Here is a 25,288-nt window from a genome sequence, read left to right as displayed (position 1 = left end):
CCCGCGTCCCGCTGAGCGAGGCCGCCTGCACCCCGCCGGGGCTGCCCGCAGGGCGGGGGGCTGCCCGCGCCCCTCGGCCTCCACCCCCCCGCCACCCCCACTTCGACCCTTGAGGGCTTTTACTATTTTATTTCGTTTGGGTTTTATTTTATTTAGTTTTTTATTTTTGTTTTATTTACCCGTCCTGGAAAAAAAACATATATTAAAAAAGCCGCCGCTGCCTGCACCGACCCCCGCGGGGCTGGAGAGGCTGATGCGGCCGCCAAGGTAAGCGGGGCGGGGGCTGGGGGCCCCCCCGGCCGCATGTCCCCCGGCTCCCTGCATGGCCCTTCCTCCTCCGGACCTGTTGAGGCTCCCGGTCCCCTCCTGGCTCCCCGCTCCCGGCCGTTTTTATAAGGAACTTCGATTCTTCCCACTTCCCGTGCCCAGCGCTCCCTGCCCGGCTCGGCGCTAGCTGGCGTGCATGAGGTTATTCATTTATCCTCCCTTCTGATGGTTGCCACTAAAGCTGCTCCCTGCTGCGCTAAGTCAATCGAGTAATTCCTTGCAGACCACTGATGAGAGCTGTAAACATCCTCCCCAATATTTCCCCCTTTCCCTTGGATAGCTCATCCCGGGAATGATCGCTGATCTCGAGACCGGAGCGGGGACACAAAGCTTTCCCTGAACTCCCCTGGTAGCAAAGTGCTTGGCGGGGTTTGCGAGCTCCGGGAGAAGGCAGGTGGGGGGGTGACAGCTGGACAGATGTGGGACATGGCTGGGATGGGCACATCTGTGCGCAGGGAGAGGATGGGCAGCTGGAGCGTGGCAGGGCAGAGGGAGCGACTTCGTTCCTGCTGTCCTGAGTCCGTAAATAGCCCAAAACCTCCCCCAGGAGACGGGGAGGACAAAATACAGCCCCCAAACAGGACAGTTCAGACTCATCAGCCAGAGTAGTCCCTGTCCAAGCTTCCACTCTGGGACAGGCACGTTGCTCTTCCTAAAAATTATATATATTTATGGAAACCGGGCTGCATTTGCAAGACAGGTGCTTTTTGTTGTGGTGGTTGGCGAGGCAGGAGATGAAAGTTTGGTGTTGTTTTGATGTGATTCTTGATTGCTGCCTGTTGGAGTAATTGCATCGCAATTGCTCAGAGGTAGAATCAATTTCCCCAAATTGAGATTTTAATGGGAGCTCGCAAGCTGCTGTTATGTCATGTGGTTTAAGGCGGCGTTGGATTGCATTTATTTTATAAACTGGATACTTTCGCAGGCGGCGCAGGGATAACAGCACCACCCAGTGGGGCCGCAGCCCCGGCCCAGCCCAATCCCAGTCCAGCCCAGTACCAGCCCAGTTCGCTCCAGTCCCAGCTCAGCTCCAACCTGCCCTAGTCCCAGCTCCAGCCCCAGCCCCGGTCCTAGCCTTAATCCCAGCCCAACCCTAACCTAGCCCAGCCCAGCCCCAAGCCAGGCACACCCACGAGGACTCCCGGTGCCAACTCCAAGATGCTTCCCCTCCACAAAAACTCCCATTTTCATTTGCCAAAATACCCACAGAAGTGCTGGATTAAAGTTGTTTGGGTTTGGGGGCTTTTCCTCCGTAAGAAAGAGTATCACTTTCTCTGATACCAAAGACAAAGTTTTAAATCAGCTGAGGACACTGTCACCCAGTGCTTCCCAACTGAGAACACAGGAAAGGCATTCTGTGTTGGGTTGTATTTCTGGCCACGACTGCCACGAATTGACAGAAGGAGACCTGGGAAAGATGATTGGGTTTCACAGAGCTTTTTCTAGAGGATCCTTCAAACACCCCTTGCTCAAAGGGCTGCAGATGTAGACTTGCAAACACTTGATGCCATCTCCCACCTTTAAATAGGATCGAGGAGATGTCCTTAGCTGACCTGTCAGTCAGAGGAGGGGAATTAGTGAGCTATGTTTGCACTTTATCGAGATGTCAGGAGCTTTTGAAAGCAGCAGAGAAAGACTGTCCCATCATACAGACTGGCTTCTGTCTTTGCTGACAAACACACAGTTCTCTGCAATTCTCTGCAGTGGGTGTCCCTGCCCATGGCAGGGGGATCAGAAAGAGATGATCTTTAAGGCCCCTTCCAACTCCAACCATTCTGTGATTCTACGATGCTGATCATTTTTTGGCAGTTCAGACTTATCCATCTTTTCTGCTGAGCTGATATTTGCCATTTGCTCTTGGGAACCTCCCATCCCTTCTTCTATTTTTGCTTTGAGGGGAGCCCAGATGTGAAGAAGATACTCTACAGAGATATTGCTTGATATCTACCCCAAAGAGGAGACTAGGCCAGGAAGACCAGCTCCCTGCAGAGAATTAAATATACAGATCATGAATTCCAGCCAGCCCTCCAAACAGTGTTGGACAAGGGATGGTAACAAGCTCCCATGTGTAGGTAGGAATTAGACCTCGCTCCCCCAGGGGCTTTGAAAGCAAGGGAAAGAGAGAGACACAATTGAATGTTACAAGTAAAAAAAAAAAAAAAAAAAAGTTGATGTGATGAACTCTACTTGCCTTAAAATATCCCTATTTGTTTTGCTTTCTCTCATGGATGAGACTGGAAGTTTTCCACCAGCCCATCTTCCCTTTCCCTTGCTTTTAAAGGCTTTCAAGGCTGCTTTTCAGTATTTAGAGATTTTTACGGCTGTGGGCTTGGAGCAGGCAATTTGAGGAGAGAAGGTTACCCACTGTGACTTCAGTGGGGGCTGCTGATAATCAGTTAATCTGCAGATGCAAGGATTCAGGTCAACAAAGAGTTCTTCCAATTCATTTACTGGTAGCACAAAGCTGTATTTTTTTTCACCTTTCACAACTGGCCTGTTTTTACACAGCCAGGCTGGTGAGGCTGATGTTCACAGGGGCAGCTGTGGGAAGGAGGATTTAGATAAACCAACAAACTCCTCTACACTTTGCTACACAGGAGTGGGTCGCTCTTCAAAGCCCAGCTCTGTGCCATCCCCTCTGCCTGCCCCGACCAGCTGATGCCAAAGTTCAGTGCAGGGCACTAAGGAGATCTTGGGGGGATATTTTCCTGCTCTACCTGCAAGGAAATTTTGCTAGGGAAGGGGCTCTACATGTGTGTTCAACAGCTTTGGGTGCACAGCTCAGGGACAGTGTCTGCTTGGCCAGCCAGGGAAATTACAAAATTATAAAAAATAGAATTATGAGTAAAAGGAAGGTCTTTAAAACTAATTGCAGACATCAGAGGTGGCTGTTACTGCATAAAGATGTTGGGGATTTTTTTGTTTCTTCTTATTAAGATTTTTTTTTTCCTTTAGTAAGGGAATTGTTCAGAGTGTTTGCTTTTATTTCCACAAGCATTTTGGGATGAGCTGTCAAACCTCTCCAGACAACAACTTGGGGGTTTCCACTCCAAACTTCCTTTCTTCCTCCTTTAAGTAGCAGCCTGCTATTTGCTGCTCACCCCAAACACACACATATCCCTGCAGAGCATTTCAGGATTAGCTTCCTGCAGGAGTGATTATGGCTTATCCCATGAGTTGAACACCATGTCCTGAGGCAGAGCAGGCAAAAGCACGAGTGTGGAGATAGTGGTGTGAACAGTGGCCACACAGAAAGTTCATGGGAGAGTCAGGAGCAGCCCAGGAACCCCGACATCCATTCCTCTAACTACTAGTTGCAGCCCTCAGAAATACCCATGTTTACTATTTTAGCCATATAATTACAGGTAGTGAATGATTCCATTAGGAAGGCTGTAAGGGGAGCCCTCATCTGCAAACCTCTGGGTTCAAATCAGCCGCATTCACTCAGCCCCACTGAAGCCCACAGCCACGCAGGGTGTGAGAAAAGCCACGAAGGGCAGAGAAAAGGAAAGTTCAGCCCAGTGATCCCAGCTGCTTGTCCCATGGGAACTGTGATTCCTCCAGCATCCTGCAAATACCTCGGAGAAGGCTGTGATTTGCACGTCACCCCTCCAGCAGGACACCAAACACGGCAAACAACGTGCAGATGACCACGGAGGTGCCTGTGCCCCGGAGCTGAGGCGCTGCAGTGGTTGCATTTCAGTGGTGGGTGGTTTCCCACATTCTGTTTGCAAGGAACATCGGGCTCAAAGCTGCCTAAACAGGGAGTCCTGGACGGGCTCCGAGAAGGAAAGAAGTTGGGGGAAACACAGTCACTCCACATTTCCAAGCCTAGATATCCCCATTATGCAGGGCAGAGATCCGAATTTCACACAGCCTCTGATTCAGTAGGTGCTTTAAAGTCCAGATCTTTGAATCAGCTAAACAGAAAGATGAAGTTTATTTCAAAAACGTGGAAGGGGGAGCAGGATTTCAGAAACGCACCTTATTTGGGGCCTTTTCCTCCCTGAAGTTACAGTTTGGACACATCTGTTGTTTTCTCCAGCGAAATCCGCTGCTTTGATCGGTGCCAAGAACAGCAATCCCATTTGCAATGCATGATGCAACGGAGCAAAATCAAGGAGAAATTTTTACAAACTGGAGCCAGGGGCATCCGACCGTTGCTTTATGGCAGCACAGTTTTCCTTACACCAAAGGCAGAATTTCCATCAAGGGTCTTATTTTAACTATAATGCCTCAGACTGGATTCCAGGCTATCGTTGCAATGTGTCAGCCTGCCCCAAAACAGCAATACCGAAGTGGTGCTTTAGGTCACACCATCAAAGCAGCCTCACAGCAGCAATTTAACAGCTGGGTTTTAAAAGTTCGTCATTCAGATGGGTTTTTTTAGTTAAACAGATCATGTTAGATGTCATCAGTCGGGATAACAGCAGAAATTATGTTTTTCATTTTGAAATAAAAGCAAAAGTCGCATTGCAAGAGGAGAGGGTGGGAGCAAGAGGAAGGGATTTGAGGTCTGGAACCCCATCCCTTGGATCTCCACCCTCCTTTCCTGGGCCCTCCCCAGCTCACAGACCCTCTCTCTCCTCCCCCCAGGCCCCTTCCAGCTCCAGCTGCCTACACATCCCATCAGCAGGCATTTCTTCTTGGGTGGTAGGAGCAGCTGGCAGGGTTTGGACATATTTGCCCCTGTTTGACATCCCCCACAAAGAGGTGCTTCGAGTCGGCGTTCCTCCCACACTGCCTCTGCTACAGGTCTGGATCCGGCCTGCCAGCTTTCATCTCCTGCCCAGCTCTGCCCACTCTGGCAGCTCCTCTGCACACAGAGCTCCCTCTGACTTCAGTGGACACCGTCTGAGAGCAGCCCTGGGACCAGCAGGACCAAGACAGATATTCCGTTAGGCAGGCAAGGCCACAGGATTTTTGGATCCCATCTGGGTCCCAGATGGAAAAGCTGCAGTGTTTTAATTCCTGTTGCAGCCTGGACAAAGCCCCAGAGAAGCTCCTCCTTCATTTGGAGGCATGGGGGCTCACTCCCCTTGTGGAGAAATATATAGGTGTTAAAAGATATCTCTGCTTCTTGGATATTCCCATCTCCTCTTCCTCTTTCTATGGGATATTTGTTGTACTGGATCACAGATTTAATCCATGACAGGGAGGAGATCATAAATTCTTGTTAGAGACTTTAAGCCAAGGTCACTCAAGAAAGCATCCTTAAGGATGTTTATGAGCTAGAAGAGGAGGTTTCCAAGAATAATTAGAAGAAATGTCAAGGAGTATCCCAGCCTAAACCAACCTGCAGGAGTAAAGACACATGGTCTTACAGAGCTGGGAGAAGGGTGGTGTAAAACAACCAGCATCCTTTTATTCTTTGTGTAAGAACCCCAAAAGAAAGGAGATGAAACATCAGAATGGCAAGGGGACACACCATCAAAGGAGAGCTAATGATCCAAAACAGGGAAGTTTAATTAAAGCCTACACCCGTGGGCACCCTCATTCAGAAGTGGTCTTAGTTCACTGTGGCTAAAACATCCCTCAAGGGAAATTTTTAAGAGATCCAAGCTAAGTGGATGCCTTCCTCCTGGCCTAGCCCTCTCATGGGTGGCACAGACCCCTGGGATGGTGGGGATGCAGATCCAATCTGCTCACCTCCGCACGCTCTGGCATTGCAGGAGGAAGAGCAGGATCTTGAAAGCCAGCAGGCAAACGCCTGTGTGCTCCAAGCTGCTGCTCCATCTGATGGTCTGTGAGCAGGCAGGGTTCTCCCAGGGTTGGTGCCTGCCTGGGACTGCCCAGAGGGTCTCTAAAGGAGGCTTAGAAGTGACACCCCAGGACAACCCTGCCAGCCCAACTGGTGAGACTTTCCCGCAGTGAAAGCTGAACATCCAGCTCTGTACGTGGGCTGATGGTGCAGAGGAGGCAGTGCTGGAGGTCCTGAGAGAGTGTAGGTTATCTGTAGCCATCTCCATCAGTTCTTGGGGGGCTAGCAGCTGGATTTGGGTTACCTGACAGCTGTCCCCCTATGTAAGGAGTGCCAGTCTCATGATAAGGATCTTTGGGATTTGCTTCTGAGTCACCTGGGGTCACTTCAGCACTGCCAGTGCCAGTGCAGGTGCGGGTGAATGACCTGGAACTGTTGTGAAACTCTCACCTACCATGGTGCCAGGGCTGGGAAGACGTAGAGAAGCTCCACGTGCTGGGGGAGGGACTCCATCCCCCAGCGGGTCGGGACCTCAGTGTCGCTATCGCAACCCCTTCCCTGCACCAGCTGCCTAAAGCCTCCCTGCCTCAGTTTCCCCCCTCTGCTATACAACAACCACTTTACCCCAAATGCCTTAAATTTTGTGCGATCCAAAGCACTCTTGGTAGGCCCATGGGAGAGGGGCAGGGAATGCACAGTGGGTGTTGGGAGCCGATGGGATGGGAGGAAAAACTCCCAAACAGCCACCGAGCTGCGATGAGTGACGGCGGGCACACATCAAGAGCCCTTCCCGCTGCCCATCCTGCGTGCGACCACCGCCACCCCCTTCCCCCGGGGCACGGGAGAGCTCGGTGGCTCCATCCTCAGCTACGAGCCCCTCGCCAGGCTCTCCCGGCTGCTGCTCCCCGCCCGCTGCCCGCCCGGCTCCCATGGCCGCGGCCGCTCCCGCCCCTTCCCGCAGCATGGCCGGGGAGGCGGGCGCGCTCGGAGGAGGAGGCGCAGAGGAGGATGCCGGCATTGGGAGGCAGCGGGATGATTGATGGCTGGGGCTGGCTTGTAATGGGAGGGGACGGAGAGGAGGAGGAGGAGAAGAAGGAGAAAAAGTCTGTGTAATCTTTCAGTGTAGAGCCCGGAGCTGGGGCCGCCCGTGCCTGCCGCGCTCCGCGGAGCCATGCGGGGCTTTTGATTTCGTTTTTTTTCCCCCAAGTTCTCTCGATTGATTTATTTTTTTCATTTTTTTCCCCCCCTCTCTTCCTCTCCTCCCTTCTCCTTTTTTTTTTTTTTTTTTCCCTTTTTAAACTCTTCTTCCAGGGAGAGGATAGTGGTTAAAGCTCGAGCTGGATGGATGGGTATGGGGAGAGGGGCAGGATCCACAGCCCTGGGACTTTTCCAAATCCTCCCTGTCTTTCTCTGCATCTTCCCTTCAGGTAAGGAACAGCCTCTTTATTTTGCAGACTTTTTCCTTGTGTTTCTGGCAGCCCTTGGATCGCCGCCCCCGTTCCCCTATCCCTGGGCCTCTTTCCCTCTCCCTCTCCTCGCAGCAGTTTGCCACATGTTTAAAATAAGCAAGTGGGGCTCAGTTTTGGTGCGTGCACCCCCAGTTCCCCGCTCCCCAAGCAGTTGCGGTGGCTGTTTTTCCTTGACCTCGTCTTCTTTGTCTCCCCGCTCCTCATCCCACAAGGAAGGAGGAGATGGTGGAAATCAAAGCGGCGAAGGCAGCCGTTTGATTTGATTGTCAGGGAGGTGTTCCTGACAGCGCCAGGTTACCTTGTTCTCCCCCTTGGTGCCGTGAAAGGAAGCGGGGACGCTGGTGGGGGGGACCCACACATGAACACCCCCCATCCTAAATTTCTGTGAGGGCGGTGGGGTGCACGCTCCGAGCCCCGGCGGAGGGCCGAGCCGGGGAGCGGCGGTGGAAGGGCTGGGGGTGTTTGCGGTGGGGTTTGGGGTGGCTGGGGGCGCGGGGCTCGCACGGCCCCGGCGCGGGGAGCGCGGCCGCACCTGGGCAGGGGATGCGCGGCAGCTCCGGGCGGCCGCCCCTTCTCCCGCACCGCCCCGCGGCTCCGGGGGCTCAGCACCCTCGTTTGCTCGGAAACCTTGTCCTGGCTGGGCCGGCAGCTGTTGTGCTGTCCGAGGGCGGGATGGCAACCAAATGGTCCCGCGAGCATCGGCACCCCCGGGCCGGCCGCTCGCACCCGCCGCGGGGCTCGGCCCCCCCGCCGCCCCCGGCCCCGATGTTTGTATTGTGTCAGAAAAGGGGAGAATTTCAGAATTACAGCTGAAAACGCCATCTGTTTCCAATGAATCCCCCATAGTTTTTCACAATGTTTTTGGCAGATCTCTGCCTGCAAATTCCTTCAAGCCCTGAGTGCTTGTTTTTGTTGGGGGAGGGGAAACCCAGTCCACAGAGGCGGATTTGTTCCTTCCAAAACTCTCCAGTTTCTTTACCTCTTTTTTTTTTTTTTTTTTTTTCTTCACTTGCAAGGGGGGGAAATCGAGGGAAAGCAGGAGGGAGAAAGAAAAGCTCTAAGGCTTAAATCTCCCTATCCCTCTTTTCAGTTTAGCAAAACTTTCCTTTTTTAAAAATTTTATTAATTTTTAAATCGCTTCAACCTTTCTTTTGCATAACCGTAGGTGAAGTAGTCTTGCACACACATGTAGGAAATAAATAAATAACTGCTTTACGCCCTTCCTCCCATCTTTGCCCTCTTTGCCCTCTTCACCCTCTTCCAGGAAAATCTTTTCAGCACTGCCCTTAGCACTGAGGTGTCCCTCTGGACCCCACCACTTTTCCCAGCAGGCTGGAAGCTGAACCCCCTGTTTTTTTCTGGAAACTCTGGAGCTGCTCCCATATGTGTTGCTTAACGCCCTTTTCGGAGCGGTTGAGTTGCAAAGCGTCGAGGCTGTGAGATTTACGGTGCAAGAAAGAACTTGATAGGAGATCTGGCTGGCTGCTTTGTTTGATTCTCCCTTCAGCAGTCAAATAAGGTGCAAAGAACTGGCAGAACGAGGCGATCCAGAGCCCGCGGGAACGGGGCGCAGGCGGAGACGGGGCTCCCCGTGCCCTGGGCTGGGAGAAAGCTGGGGGCTTTTTTGAAAGCTTTGTGGGTGGGAAGGTAGGAAAAAATGGGGGATTTATTCCCTGACATATCCTTTTGCCCCCTTTTTCCCTATGCTTCCTGGGAATTTGTGAGTTCCCAACACCAAGGAGGCTTCGCACCCCTCCTGGGAGCCCCAGGTGAGCAGGGCCGCTGGAGGCTGCCCAAGCGGGTGCTCGGCGTGTCAGATCAGTGCCTCGCTGAGTCCTGCCCTATTTATTTATTTGCTTAACCCCCCTACGCTCACAGCCCGGGCTGGATTCCCGCTTCTGCTGCTCTCACACCGATGGCTTCGCCTCCTGGGCAGCCCCCACCATCCAGTGCCCTTGGGCTGCGTCCTCTGGCCGTGGGTCAGGGTGACCGTGGGGCAGCTGGGAAAGGAGGTCTGGGCAGAGCAGGCCACTGCTCACAGTTTCCTTGGCAGAAACACTCCTTGGAGCTTGTGCCAAGTCCCAGTGTTGGATGCTCGTGTTGGGTGCTCTCCCAGCTGAGACCCTGATCTCCTGCGTGAACCAAACCTGTGCCTCCCAGTACAGGCTGCGCTTAGTTTTCTTGCAAATCCTTTTGTACTTCCAAAATCTGGCCCTGGGTGTTTTTGCCCCAGGTGTGGCAGGCTCAGGTTTGCTTTGGCTTTGCCTGTTTGTTTCCAGCTTGGCTGCTCTGGCTGTAATACACTTCTGCCTCCGTAAAAATTTGGAGTCTTCTGCTCTTGGTCCGTCCAGGCAGCGCAGTGTATTCCAGATAAGGATCCAGCCATATTGGAGGTGCATGAGAGTAGTCAATAAATTGCTTTTGTCTCAGCAGCAGGGAGGTGATGACAGCATTAAGGCAAAATTCAGATGGGGGCTGAGGCTAAAAGAACCCCAGCAGTGCTGTGAACCGGGAGGGAAGGTGGAGGCAGGGGAGGAACGCGCCTGTGCGGGATGTTGTCTGTCAGGGCAGAGAAGAAGGGAGGGATTCAAACGTAAACCTGGAAATATTTTGGCTTCCCTGTTTTGTGGCAAGCTTGGAGCTCGTCTCGTACTTGGAACAGAGAGCTGGTCTCGTACTTGGAACAGTTCTCTGCCATTGCCAGCAAGGCATGTTGCAGGGCTGGATGGAGGCACCTTGTTTTTAATGTAGATGGGGTAGATATGTTGTTTTCTTCCACAGAAAATCATGGAATTCCTGGGCCTTGTTTACTGGTGACAATGCAATGTTAAGAGTGACTTTGGGTTTATCATGGGAACAGCTGAGGTTTCTTTCTCTGTGGCCTGGACAGCTGTGCTGAGTCGGATGTGCACATGAAAGTGCTCACAGGGCTGGGCAACCATAAAAACTTCCTGACCTGGGGGCTCTTCCCGGGCTCTGCACTGACCTGCTGTCCCTGGAGAGCCAGGCTGCGGCCCCAGTGACAATGAGTTTTGTGGTCTCTCTTCTGCCTCCCTGATGGGCACATCCCATAAAGCATCCGTAGGCTCTGGCATGGCAGTGTGTGGCCCAAGCAAGCCCCTTCTCAGCCTGTCAGTCCTTCAGGGGATCCCACAGCCAAGCCCTACTGCTTCCAAGGGATAAGTGTTGGTGAGACAGCAAAAGAGGTCAAAGATGAGGGCTTTTGATCTGTCTGGATGAGTTTGATTTGGTCTGATTTGCTTTTCCTGTTGGAACAGACACCAGACCTGGAGTAAGGGGGAGTGTAGGAATCCAGGACCAAAAGAGGCTCAGAGTCCCAGGAGGGTTTGAAGGGGGCTGGGGTGAGCTCAGGGCTTCTGGAATCCAAGAGTGATGTGTGCTGGAGTGATGAGGAAGGGTTGTTGGGGAGGATGGAGGCAGTGTGGAGATGCAGCTGTGGTGGGCAGGTGAGGGGGTACCCTGGCCTGTGTCTGGCCATCCTTGCAAATCTCATGCTGATGCCACAGATCAGGAGTGAGCTGTGCAGGCAGCGTACTGCCTGACCATGCACAGCATCCAGAGTGCACTTGTTAGAGAAGAGCTCCTAAATGCCTTTAAAAAGCTCTGTAGCCTGCACTTGGCAGCTACTGGGATGAAAAGAAGAGGATATTTATTCCCTAGTCCATGAGCTCTCAAAATAACAGTGTGTTCGATTGTAGCCTCAAGATTGCTTTGCACTCAAGTGCAGCTCGGCTGAGTAAATCACTGCTCCACCAGCTGAAATTCCTGCAGCAAGGGGGAGAATTGAATTATAGCCAACTGCAAAACCAGATGCCATCTCCTTGATGAAGTCATCGGGCTCTCACTGCGGAGAACAAGCTGGCTCCGACACACACGCAGCCCTGGTAGGCGCAGACTGAGCCGCTCTGTCTGATGGCCTGGCTGTGGTGTGTGGGGTGGCCAGGGTCTCGAGTCCCCTCAGCTGCAGGGACAGCAGCTGCTTCAGAAGGGTGTTGAGTCCCACTTTGCACTGCATGAGCATCCAGAAGCATTTGGCCATTCAGTTCCCGGCAGGCAGAGCTGTCCCTGATGTTCAGGTTTTATGGGTCAGGCAGAGAGCAAGCTTCACTTGAGGCCAAAGAATTTTCTCCTCCCATGGTTTCCTCTCCTTCCTGGACAGCTGTTGACTTTGGTCCCCAAAGACTTGGTAATGATCTATGGCATTTTGGGTTTTGAACAAGCTACCTTTTTCTCTTGCTGTGTGACACACTCCAGCTGGCCCTTTCTGAGATGACAAGGGCATGTGGTAAGACATGACTCTGAACTTTGCCAGCCCACAGTGATGAGAAAGCATCACTGTGCTGGGATACAAGTGGGAGAGCAGTGGGACTGGGGGAGTGGGTTCCAGTTAGAAAGTTACTTTTTCCTCTTAAAATTAAGACCCAAGTCCAGGAGAGGCAGTATTTAAAAATAAATAAATCTCTGAAGGTCTGTGATTGTGAAATATGAACAGGTACTGTGGTTTCCATGGGGTATGAGTGATGGGGAGGGAATCTGGTGCTGGGTGGGAGCCCAGACTGCAAGAAGGGATTCACAAGGTCCCCTTCGTCCCCAGGTGGGGCTTCAGCATCAGTCAGGTGTCTTGATGGGCTTGTGGGGCTGCCAACCTTCCAGCCAGGCAGCTGCCACCCCACACCCTGCACAAGCCAACGCCTCGGATTGAGATGCCGCAATTTTTTGGCAGACATCTAATTGTATAAATTTGCCTCATCCAGATTTATGTGCTCCGGGCTTTTCTCCATCTCCTCGTTTTGTATCTCATTTACCTCTGCGTTTGAAGGGTTGAAATTTCACAAGAACACAGCGGGGATGATTATTCCTAGAGGGAATCCACACCTGTGAGCAGAAAGCGTTTCCCTGCCAGCCCTGCCGCGGCCCGGGCGAGGGGGAGGAGGGCGAGGGACCCGCTGCCACACCTGGGGGCCCCCGGGCACTGGTGGGTGGCAGCGCTGCCTTCAAAGGCACCCTGGGAAAACAGCTTTGGCGTGGGGAGAGTGATGTCTGCTGGAAACCTGAAACATTCGGCGGTGGGGGTGGCTGGCAGAGGTGACCTTACCTGGGGACTGCTGCTCCAGAGCGATGGGGACATGGGTGGTGGCGGCTGAGGAGGAAGGTGAGGGTGATGCTTCATGCAGGGCATGAGAGTGCAAATTCACCTCTCTTCAAAAGTCTTAACATACTTCAGTGTCCTCATCTCTAAACTGGACCGTTTGCCTGAGGAGATTTATCAGCTCTTGGGAACTGTCGGTGAAGGTGTCCGGGTGCACTCCCAACAGGGAAGGTCAGGTGTGCAGCTCCAGAACGGCTTCCCAGCCTGCAGCACACTGTGCTGGAGAGCCAGCTTTGTTGGTGCCCTTCTGCAGGTGAAGAGTCAGAAGAGATCACTGTCCTATGGCTTCCCTCCCTGCTCATCCTCCACCCCGCAGCTCATGGAGGAGTAGAACCTGCATCTCCTAAACAACCCACTGGCACCGCTTCCTCTGAGCAGGCAGAAGCTCAACAGCTGCTGAACTCGCCAAGGTTTGCTGGTAGCTCTCAGAGCAGCACAGCCCTGACAGGCAGCTCCGTGCTTGGTGCCCTATGTGGTGGTGGCTGCTCACCCTTCTCCCTGGCACGGATGCCGAGGTGAGCCTGGAGGAGCGGTGCTGGCTGGGGAGAGCTGCCTTGGCTGGCGCGGAGCATGCCGGGTCAGCGTAAGCCGAGTCTGGAGCCAAAAGAGCTGACTAAGTGACAGGAGCGATCAAGGGCTCCTTGGGCAGCGTGCAGCAGTTTGAGCTGTAGCTGCTGAAGACACTGACTCTGCTGGTTTCCTGCCTGTACTTGCCCCGTGTCTCTGCCATGCCTGCAGAGGAGAGATGGGGGGCCGTGAACTCGGCGCTGAGGACAGAAAGGAGTTGGCCATGGCAGGTCCTCCAGATGCTTTAGCGATTGACACGGGCTGGAACGAGAAAAATCCTTCTGTGTCCTTCTTCTGACTTCAAGGAACTGGTTTCTCCTTTCCCCCAGCATCCTCTTGAACATGACAGGGCCTGGGTTAAAGGAAACTGCATTGTTTGGGGTCCGCTCTGGGTACATCTAGAATCACTTTATTGTACACAAAGTAGGGCCTTTGCCTGGATTTAATACATCTGCTGCTATTGCCGGTGGAAGTGAGCACATAGCCCCGGCCCCAGCGTGGAAGGTGGCCCCTCCGAGCCAATCTCCCCACGCACACCCTTGCAAAATATGAGCCCCAGCTCTTTAAGAGAGTCAGGTTTATTTTTCTCCTTCAGTTCCCTCCTCCTGGTCCTCCCCTCACTTCAGTGCAACTGAAACCTGATCTAATCCCTTTGCACATGGGTAATTTATTGGTCTATTGGGCTTTTCTTGATGGCAAATTGCATTGTCTTTCTTCCTGGGTTGAGGCTTTGGAGCAGTTTGCTGCATTCCTGCAGCTCTTTTCTCAGGGCTGATCTTTCACACCCCCTCTGAGCACAGTCAAATCAGTTTTATTGGGCCTCTTTGTTATGCAAACAAGGCAATAATAACCAGGCTATTATTCTGCAAGATTGTGCTTGATTAACAGTTCAAAGGAGGTCGCTGGAAGAGCCGGCGCTGCCTTCCCTCACAAATCCTTTCACCAAGCTTGGGTCAGGTGGCCCTTGGGTCTTGCTCGCCCCCCGGTGCCCCGTGGGGCTGCGGGAGAGCTGTCCCTGCCCAGGGCATCCCATCCATCAGGGCTGCCCCGAATCGCTCCTGTCTCTCCCTGGTGTGACAAGGCGCCGGCTGATCCGTGTCATAAAATAGAATCGCTCAATGATTTGGGTTGGAAAGGTCCTTTAAAGGTCATCCCATCTAGCCCCCCTTCCATGGGCTGGGACCTCTTGAATGTCTCCAGGATGAGGCGCCCGCCACTTCTCTGGGCAGCCTGTGCCAGTGTTTCAGCATTATACAAATATTCCTTCTTTATATCCAATCTCACGGCTCTATGGGGGTCAAGATGTGGGTCCAGCATGGCCACCATGAGGGGTGGCTCGTGGAGACACCCCCTGGAGCAGGAGCAGCATGAGGGGCTGGATGCAAAGCACAGTTTTTGTTCCCTCACTTTGTGCTTGGGACTCCTGAAACCTTGCTGGAAGCAATTCCTTCTGCCTGATTTTAAGGAGCAATGTGATTTGTTGTTTGTTTTTTTTTTAAACTCTTTTGGGGTCGTTTTCATGCTGGTGGTGACTGCTATCTGCCTGTGAGCAGAGCAGCCCACATCTCCTTGAAGCTGGCAGATGTTGCTGGTATTTAGCACCTTGGAGAATCGTGCCTTTCCTATTGAGGTGTCAGCATAAATATGTTTATTTAGATTACTTAAATAAATATGTGTTTAGGAGCCTAAGCTGGGTTGCTCAGATCTGAGGCCAAAGGTAATTACGTTTTACTGTGTTCCCCAAAAAGGCCCTTTACTGCATGTGTGAGGCTTGAACATCTACACTTCAATCCATGTATTTGGAAAAACGCGGGATGATGTATTTGCATCACATGTGGGTGATGAAATACTTTCCAGCCCGTTAGAAACCAAGAGGATATTAAAAAACATTGCTTAGCAGTGAACACTTTAAAATTAACAGGTCTGGTAAACGTGCATTCAGGAGTCTTAAAAGAATTGGCTTTTGCTAACAGAAATTAATTTCCAGTAATTCCTTTGTCACAGGAATTGCAGGAGAGTAGATTAAATGTTTGTTTTGTGCTAGTTTTCTGAAAGAGCCTGTTTTGGGTAAATGAAATCCAGGTTACTTGACAGCAGCTGAAGGGAAATAGGGGGCACTGATAATTAAATGCTGTTAAAGTTAGGTGTGTGCATATGTTTGAACACTTAATTTGACATCAGGTAACGCAGTGTTCTGATGACGAGGGCAGAGCGGTGGGACTGGGATCGTGTGATACCCCAGAACCCTGAGTGTGTGTTTGGTGGCCCGTGGGATGTTCAGTGGAGGACCAGGGCTTTCCAAACTCAGGAAAAGGTCACAATTCATTACCTGCTCAGTGCAGTGTCCTGGTTAAAGGGCTGACCTCGGGAGAGTTGTGAGCGTGTCCTTTATCCCCGTGTCCTGTCGGGGTGGTAGGCTGGGCAGGAAACAAGGCTGCTGGAGGGAGATCTGATGGTGGGGCTGGGCAAACACCTTCCAACAGGAACTTAAAAGTGCAAACCGTTTAGCTTATCTGCAGGATTGACAAGGGACTTGATTGCAGTGTGTAAATATCTTTGTGGGAAACACACTCGTTACTAACGGACCTTTTACTGCTTTGGGGAAAATCGCTGGTTCTTTTTATGTCCTTACAATGCAGTCAGATAAAATCCACTTAGAACCAAGATCCGTGTTTTGTAAAGGTGATAAACTCCTGAAACAGCCCTCCCAGTCGGCACAGACCTCTGGAGTCCTCACGGGAAGTGTCCCTGAACAAATGGGGGATATGGGAAGGGGCTGGCCTAGTCCAGGTGGTTTTCTGATTTTTTTTTCCTGGCTTTAACTTTCTGAAACCGTTCGTTTCTAGATAACAAAGGAAATTTTGTTGCGTGGTTTGAGTGGCACCGAGGCCTTGAAAGAAGATGGTGGGGAGGGTTGGGAGGTGGATTGGAGGGGTTGAAGTCACCTGTCTGTGAGATGAAGGCTGCTTTGCCATGGATGAGAAATCACCAAGATCTGGGGATGTCTCGCAGATCCCAGGAGAGCCTTGCTGGGTTCCTGCTTGAGAGGGATTTGTTTCCATGCTAAGTCATCTGTGGTTGAAAAACAGAACCATTGTGAGTCGATGGAAAATAGATTATGTGAAATTGAATAAACATCATTTCTTGGCCAGGGTACAAATGAGCCTGCACCACTGTGCCAAAGCTGCTGCCAGAGGGGACGAGGCAAGGCTGCTTGGGAGGGGTAAGGGTCGTGTTTGCTGTCCTCCGGCCTTTGTCAGCTGTGGTCCCTCCCCAGCAGCATGAGGGATTTGCCATGAGGGTGGCTGGGGAGATGTCCATGGGGAAGGCCAGGCGGAGGGAGGGCCCCGCTCACACCACCCAGGGCACCTGGATTTGGAGATCTGGCCTTATATGGGGCCCTGAGCGAAACAGCCAGAAGGGGATCGGTGCCAAAAGCGGAGCGATAACATCTCAGAGCAGAACGCTCCCCCTTCAGGCACAGCGAGGAACGAGATGGGCTTCCCTGCCCTCCCTTCGCTTGTGATTTTTTAATTCAGTACCTTATAAAGTCATGTGTGACCCCAGGCAGGGAGCAGGGAGGGGTGCTCAGCACCAGGATGTGTCCAGCACTGGTGTTGGGGTGGGGGGCTGTTTAGCAGGACCCTGTCTGTCCTTAGGCAGCCACACCTCACGCCTGCATCTCCTCATCCAAGCGAGTGAAGCGAGTACTTAAAGAGGTTTATTCCTGCTACAAAAATCCCCTCTACACAGCAGCTGAAGGGCTGGAGAAGGCCGGGATGGGATGTTTGTGTAGTGCATCCTGACGCCTTACTGAGCTGTGGGATGTGTGGCTCCTGTGTGTCCAGGGATGTGTCCTCCAGCTTCTCCTGAGGCTCTGCGGGCAGGTTGGGCTGAGGTGACAGCACTTTCTGCCACACGAAACCCCAAGGCATCCTCAAGCTGTACATTAGCATAACAACTAGGAGAGCAATGACTTTAATTGCCTGATGCCACAAGGGTTTAGGATAACCAGCAGTGGTGGCACTGGTCACACTGCTGTGTGCTGTTTTGACTCCTGCCTTCCATTATGATAGTCCTGGAAAACCACACTCCTGGGATGAAAAAGAGAGGGATGTGAAATAGTAAATATCTTCAAATTCGACCCATATATGCAGAAAACTTAGCAGAAACATGAGCCCATGTCCCAGGTCCCAGTTTGTTGTTGAGTCACTCTGGTCAATGATGAGTTAAAGGCTCTCCACACAGCTTCTTGCAGGTTTAAGTGAGATGCTGCCAAGACCAAACAGCTCCCGGGTTCTCGGTGCTGTTGCTAGCATCTGAGTTTATTAAACATGAATTTTAAAACTGTGAGGAACCTGTCACCATTTCCTATTTGCACTTCAGTCTTCTTGGAAACAGCGAGGAGACAGGCTTGTTTCTCACAGCTGAACTGCTCTGTGTTTTATAGTCTAAATCTCCTTTTCTGATTTTCCAGCACCAACTCTGTTTAGGTTTCCAGCACTGTGATGTTTAAAGCTCAAACATACTGTTTTCCTTGAAACAATACTGGGTTTTGTAACTTTCTTTATAAACAAATCTGAGATACTTTTTGCACAGATGCCCTGCCAGGCTCCTTCTGAACAAGCCTCGAGACAGGAATATATGGGTACGCCTGCAAAAGGCACCATGAAAGCATCTAGAAATGGTGGGGCTTGTCTTCTCCTCCTGCTGCCTTTTCTGCCTGAACCCATCCTGTTTCCAAGTGCTCCAAGGGGGTCGATTAAGAGGAGAGAAAGGAAAATGCCATGAATTTTAAGTACTGTGAGCCTGGGTTCTCCCAGCAAGACTTTTAGTTGGCAGGGGCAGAGCAGTGTCTGCGACATTCAGCGACAGCCATGTGCTTTTTGCACAGCTGCTTTCAAGTCTGCTCCGGGGAAGCCACACTGCCCCAGGGAGCTGACGTGTGTTGGGGGGAAGAAGCAGGATCTGAATTTTCTTTGCCTTCCTCTGCCTTGCCAGGAAGCACCAGGGCTGTGGCTGAGCCAGGCAAAGGCCCTGCAGCCTCTGGCTTTGCCTCCGTCTGGGCAACACACGGTGGGTGGGAAGGGGAGGTGGGGGCTCGCTGGCATCCCCACACCTGCTGTGCCGGTTTTTTCCCTCCATCTCTTGTTCTCTCTCAGCGGGCCGTGGTGGGGAACAGGCTTCCAGGGCTGGGCAGAGCCACAGGGATGTCAGGAAAGAGGTTTTTTGGCTCCTGCTTCTTTCTGGAGGGACAGGGACAAGTGCTGCACCCCTGGCTGCTGTGGTTCTGGTGATGGTGGATGGCCTCTGCCTCTGCTGCAGGGTGGGTCATGGCACTGGTCCTGCTCTAACCTGGGCACAGCAGTTGTGATGCTGCTCAGTTTTCCCAAGCCTGTAAAGGAGGAAAAGGAAGAGAGCTTTGTGCTGATAGAGCTCAGTCTGGACACAGCGCCCAGTAACTCTGGCAGCACAGAGTTTAGAATGTCAAACCCTAAAAGGGCATTAAAATCCCCATTGCATCTCCCCCCACATTAATGATCCCCCCTTATCACTGCTTATGAATATGTCCCATTCTTCCACACCATGGCTTTAGATGATCATTCATCTAAAGGCTGGATGCTCTTTCCCTTTTTGGTTTCAATTGGGGCAGATCCTGTTGGTTTCTTTGGCTTTGATGCATGAGAGTTGGGTCATGTGAGAGGGTCACATCTGGTGAGCGAGGCCCCGTCACGCGGCCGGGCCGGCGTCATGAGTTTGGGCGGCGGGAGGAGGACGTGGCCCCTAGATGGGGTAGAGTTGGGCATCCCACCCACAGGCAAGCCAGCACTGACCCCCTTGTTTCCCCCTCCCGCAGTGACATCTCCATGCAAGATCCTCAAGTGCAACTCTGAGTTCTGGGCGGCCACGTCGGGCTCGCACCACCTGGGCGCGGAGGAGGCGCCGGAGTTCTGCACGGCGCTGCGGGCCTACGCGCACTGCACCCGCCGCACCGCCCGCACCTGCAGGGGAGACCTGGCCTACCACTCCGCCGTGCATGGCATAGACGATCTCATGGTGCAGCACAACTGCTCCAAGGATGGCCCCACGTCCCAGCCCCGCCTCCGGACGTTGCCCCCCGGGGACAGCCAGGAGCGCTCCGACAGCCCCGAGATCTGCCACTACGAGAAGAGCTTCCACAAGCACTCGGCCACCCCCAACTACACCCACTGCGGGCTCTTTGGGGACCCCCACCTCAGGACTTTCACGGACACTTTCCAGACCTGCAAGGTGCAGGGGGCTTGGCCACTCATAGACAATAACTACCTGAACGTGCAGGTCACCAACACGCCGGTGCTGCCTGGCTCCTCGGCCACCGCCACCAGCAAGGTGAGCCTTGTTCCCCTGGACAGAGGTGGGCAAGGACAGAGAGGCTTCAGAACGGCCTTTCTTTCCTCTGTGTCTTCCCCCATTTCCACATCTCCTTGGGGAGGGTAAGATAGAGTGTGAGGGTCATCAGAGTTTAAATGTTTGGCCCTCAGTATCAGGTGTCCATCCTTCTTTTGTCCCTAGCCTTCTTTGGAATGTAGTTTCTTGTTGAGCACATCCAGCCCCATCACGGTGAGCAGGCTGAGGTGCTGCACCTCAGGGAGCCTTCATGGCCAAGCCAAGTATTTAAAATTAAGAGTGCTCCCATCTTGGGACTCCAGATTGCTGTGAACAGCCAGATCAGGAATGATGCTGGAATCTCTTGGGGGACCCCCAAGGCCCAAGCAAACCCAGGACCGCCCTCCAGGGAGGCTCCAGCTTGCAGGAAAAAGCCTGGAGGGAGCTGAGCTCCTCACACTGCCTTCCCCCCTACCCAGACTTATAATTATCTCTGTGGTTTGCAGCCAAGTCAAGACATTTTGTGGGGAACAGTCTGTTCTGGAGGTGCTTTGACAGACTAAATAAACATCCTGAAGGTACGAGACAAACACAGAAAGCCCAAGTGAAAATATGCTGCTGTGATACAGCAGGACTTGTGTGTCACAGCCTCAGCTTTAGGAGGGACCTGGAGCTGAGGAGCTGGTGTGCTGCCCCTGGTGCACAAGCTTTAAAGCTAACAGGGCACTTTTTGTGCCAAAGAAAAAGTGAGGCTCAGTAGGAGGCATCTTCTTTCTTTTGGAAAATGTTCTGTCCCACCACATCTGGGAGTTCTGCTTCTCCCTGTGTGTGGGGAGAGGAGAGAAGCACGTAAGACAGGGGCTGGTTCTCTGCTCTGGATGTCACCCTTTTATCCTGAGCTGGAACTGGCACTGAGGTTTTGACCTGCCCCAGATAAACGCCCTAAAAGATACTTAATGATGCACTGATGTCCTTACCTGCTAAAAGACATCAAAACGTGCTGGAGAGTTTGCAAGGAAGTCTGACTTGAGGAAAGTGGTCCTTAAGGATCACAGGACCTGGTAGGATCCCAGGATCACTATCTTAATGGAGCCTTTTCTCTCCTTATCTGCCTCACAGGCTTGTGGTGAAGAGGGATTAGTCATGAGATCTGCAGCATGAGCTGTGGGAAGCGCTGCTGTGGGCATTGTGCTGCTGGAAAGGATGGGAGCACTCGATCCTTGGGGCTCCTTGTGTTCTCTGCTGTCTTCTCCAGCCCTGTCCTGCTCTGGCCAGGTCTCAGTCTCCCCCTTTACGGGGCCCACGTGGCAGGAGGTCCCCTTTGCCACTTCTCCCTCATGGGCAGAAAAGGTGCAAGAGCAACCCTGCAAAAGCTGAAAGAGGAAATGTAGTTTGTACTGTTTGTACATGCAAATTACTCATTTTCCTCCCTGGCTCTTCCCTCCAAAAGCCAGGCAAGCAAGGGAAGAGCAAGCACTGTGAAGTCCTTCCTCTGGCAAGGGGCCTGTGTTTGAGCCCAGCCAGGGGTGAGGAGGCATGTTGGTCTCATAGAATGACAGAATCATTGAGGTTGGAAAAAACCTCTTAAGATCAAGTCCAACCATGAATCCAGCACTGCCAAGGCCACCACAAAGTCACCCCTAGAAGGGCCATCCCACTGGAACAAGCTGAACATGTGTGTGCCCGCAGGGCTGAGATGGAGCAGGACATGTTTGAGGGCCCATGGGAGAAATCCTGTCGGTCTGCAGTTGGTTAGGGAAACAAATTGGTCCAGCCCTTGGGATGTAAATGTCATGGGAGTCAAGAGGAGAAGCTCCAGTGCCTCCAAGGGAGTCAGGGCTCATCCCCACTGCCATCTGCCAGCCCTGGAGGCAAGGCAGTGCTGCATGCACAGGCATGCTGCCACAGGCCTGTGAGGAGGAATACTCCACCCAGCTCCACTGTAAGGAAGCTCCTGTGCTGGGCCTGGAGATAGCAGGCAGATCCAGGTGGTGCATTCAGTCAAGCCTCTGGGTGTTTGATCTCTACACAGTGTTGTTGTGTTTTGCTGGAGCAGGATGACCATGTCTGGGGGGCTAAACATTGGGGCCACTTCTTAGGATGAAGGACCTACCCATGAGCTGAAAGTCCCACTTTTGACTGGACTGAGCATCCAGCCCTTCCACCTCCCACCCCACTGCTGCTGGTGGCTGTGTGCTCTCAGGTGGTCATCACTGGCTGTAACCATGCTCCTTTCCTCCCCCACAGCTCACCATCATCTTCAAGAGCTTCCAGGAGTGTGTGGATCAGAAAGTGTACCAGGCAGAGATGGACGAGCTCCCCGCTGCCTTTGTCGACGGCTCCAAGAACGGAGGGGACAAGCACGGAGCCAACAGCCTGAAGATCACGGAGAAGGTGTCGGGCCAGCACATCGAGATCCAGGCCAAGTACATCGGCACCACCATCGTGGTGAGGCAGGTGGGGCGGTACCTCACCTTCGCCGTGCGCATGCCAGAGGAGGTGGTCAACGCCGTGGAGGACCGGGACAGTCAGGGCCTCTACCTGTGCCTCCGTGGTTGTCCACTCAACCAACAGATTGACTTCCAGACCATCCGCTCGGCTCAGGCCACAGAGGGTCGTGCCCGTAGGAAGGGGCCCAGCCTGCCGGTCCCCCCCGAGGCCTTCACCTATGAAACGGCCATGGCCAAGTGCAGGGAAAAGCTGCCCGTGGAGGACCTCTACTTCCAGTCCTGTGTCTTTGACCTCCTCACCACGGGGGATGTCAACTTCATGCTGGCTGCTTACTATGCCTTTGAGGACGTGAAGATGCTTCACTCCAACAAAGACAAGCTGCACCTCTATGAAAGGACACGGGTCCTGACCCCGGGCAACACAGCTCCCACAGGAACACATCCCACCCTCTGGGTAGCACTGCTGTGTTTGTGCTGGTTGTGCTTGTTATAGAGGTTTGCTCCTTCACACCTTGGAGAGAAGGGAAAAGGGAGCAGGAGGCAACCAGGAATGAGAGATGTAGGTGTTGGAAAACAAGAGGTTGGACATCAGAGCCACATGGGTCGTCCTCAGACCTCAGTCTCTCTCTTGGTGCAAATCCTCCACCTTCCCAGCTCTTGCCTGGGAGGAGTGTGCTGCCAGTGGGACCAGTCAGGAGTTTTTGCTGGACTGTACCTTGTCTGGACCCTCACTTCCCCCTCCTCCTGCTCCCAGTCAAGTGGGTGTTGGGGAATCCTTGTAGCTACTCTCCTTGTAGCGCTCCCCTGGTCCCAGCTGTGCCTGTGGTGACTGACCCAGGTGTGTGTGAACATGGCTTTGTCTTCAGAGAGCAGAGCCCACAAGGAGGGCACAGAGCAGTGAGACAGGACCAAGCCTGGCCAGCATGGCAGGGCAGGATGTCCTGCTCACCAGGGCTGGGCTCTGCTTTTGGCACGTCCTGCTCTGTCCACAGCACTGTTGTTGCAGAAGGTGGTGCAAGGGGCCGAAATGGTGGGCAGTGATCCCACGCTTGCTTGGCTGCTGGTGCCAGGCACCTTCTGGGTGGAAGGAGGACATGTTCCTCAAGCCTTGGCCTGCATTTTCTGTGGTTCAAAGGCATCCTCTGTTTTAGCCAGTTCACCTGGCTGATTCACTCAGTAGTTTTACTCCTGTCTCCCTTGTCTCTGCCTGGACCCACCGTGGACTCTTGATGGCAACGGGAGAAACCTGGCCAGTATTCAAGCGGTTTTTGCAACTTCTGCCCATCATTGGATGAGTTGCTCACACCATTCACTCTCTGGTCCCCTCAGACTGGCAGCAGGGTGGCTGCTCAGTGGGAGACCCAACCTGCACCTCCCTCCAGCCCCTCCCTGCCTGTGGCTCGGCCTGGCCCAGCCCTGGGATGGAGCAGGAGCATGGTGCTCATTTTTTTTTTGCTGCTAGGTCTCTGCTCTGCTCCCCATCCTGGGGCCGCGACTTGCAACCCCATTGCAGACCAGTTGCACCTTAAGCCCATTTGGGCTTGGATCAGAAATGGGGCAATGTCAGAATTCAGCCAGGAGACGGGATGCAGCAGAGGACCCCCCCAGCTGCCTCCAGATGTCTGTTCCCTGCCTCGAAACCATCAATAATCTCCTTCCCCCACCTCATAGTGCTGCCCATCTCCTCCACTCCATGTTCCTCTGTGGTTCACCCCATCACTCACTGAACAAACGTCAAGACCACCTTTGGTCTGCGCCTTCAAGACCTCCTGGTGAGTTTCCCCCGCCTTTCCTCAGGGGGAAGTTCCCAGAAACAAAGCCCAAAACACATGTCACACTTGGGGGCACCTCCTGCTCTCAAGAGGGAGGTCTCTGGGCGGGATGAGACAAGCTAGCACCAAAAGAGGTGGGAACAGGCTTGGTTTGGCAGTCTGAACTGGTGCCAAGAGGCAGCCTGGTGTAAATACTGAACATGACTATTCATTGTGTCCTTACAGCTCTAGAGCTCCATTTGTAAAGCAGCAGAGAAATGCAAACTTGTGTCAATTGATGTAATTTATATTGTCTCTTTAATATATAGAGCCCTGGCATTGATCTTGTGTGACTGTACAGATGAAAAGATGTAATTGGTTTTTAAATGTTTAAGGAAAGAAAAGAAACAAAAAGATGTGTTTACTACTTTGCTCCTTGCTTTGTTTGCTGATGCCCCAGATACTCTGTTTAGGGAGATTTTGAAATAAGGATATCACAGTTTGGAGGTGCTGAGGGGAGCAGCCACTGGACCATGGCACCAGACAGTTTCATTTCCCAATGCACTAATGCTCAGCCAGGCTGATGGGGGTTTTCTGTTTCCTTTGTTCTAGGGAAAACAAATTCTTATCTTCCCTAGAAGTTCAAAATACACCTTTTAAAAGCCAAATTCTGTCTTTGGGCAAAAAGAAGGTTTACCCCACAGCTAAATGCAGCTGTGTGCAGCCTCCCTCTGAGCACACAGTGCTGCTTGAGAGCTGTCTGAGCTAGCCCAGCCACAGAGTGCCAACAGGTCAATAATTCCCTTAAGACCTCTCCTTCCTATAAACAATCACCCCACGGCACAACACGCTGTGGTTTTGGGACAGTTTCCATCCAAGGAAAGTCTGGTTATGGCGTGGCTCATTCCCTCTGTCCAGGGCACTCCGGTGGTGGCCGATGGTGTGAGGTGGTTGGGGTATCCCTATTTTAGAAGCAAACAGTGAAGCACTTTATTTTGATTGTGTTTGACCCAGTTCTGGTTAAAGGTGAAGTGTGGCCAAGAAGGACCCAATACTTGGTAACAAAACAAAAGAAACATAGGCAAAGGGGGGGCGTTCTGAAAAGGCCCCCCCATCTCCTCCCTGCGCTGAGACCCACGGGAGTGTCACCGCCTGTAAATACTGTAAATTATTTATTGAGAGAAACGCAAGTAAAGTTTGAAGTTTTTTTGACAATAAATGAGTGGGTCTCGGTTTGTTCCCTGTGTGTTGCCTGGTGCTGTTCCCCACTCAGGATTCAAGTGTTGCCCCATTTCTGTACTCACTCCAAAGCAGCTTTCTTCCACCTGAAGGACCCTCTGAGAACTCATTTCTGTCCTGAATTCTCCTGAGAATTCCACTCTGGAGTTCAATTTATCTACAGCCAAATGAGAAAATGAAAAGGGGATGGGGGGAAAAATACAGATAATAAACCATTAGAGCCTTGCCTCGCTGGGAAAGGAGATGTG

At 52.6% G+C, this 25,288-nt stretch overlaps 1 protein-coding gene across 1 annotated transcript; it reads left to right on the top strand.

Annotated features, from left to right (window-relative positions):
• On the top strand, positions 1-25,038 carry RGMA (repulsive guidance molecule BMP co-receptor a). Its single transcript, XM_015639490.3, has 4 exons — positions 1-267; positions 7,340-7,455; positions 19,092-19,603; positions 21,848-25,038. Exons 1-4 carry the CDS (start codon positions 254-256, stop codon positions 22,541-22,543), a joined length of 1,338 nt encoding a protein of 445 aa, XP_015494976.1. The 5' UTR covers positions 1-253; the 3' UTR covers positions 22,544-25,038.
• The last annotated feature ends 250 nt before the right edge of the window (positions 25,039-25,288 follow it).

Source organism: Parus major, chromosome 10 (assembly GCF_001522545.3).
Source record: "Parus major isolate Abel chromosome 10, Parus_major1.1, whole genome shotgun sequence".
In the NCBI taxonomy this organism is placed as follows: domain Eukaryota; kingdom Metazoa; phylum Chordata; class Aves; order Passeriformes; family Paridae; genus Parus; species Parus major.
The sequence above is the reverse complement of the archived record's forward strand: the minus strand, read 5'-3'. Positions and strand labels throughout refer to the sequence as shown.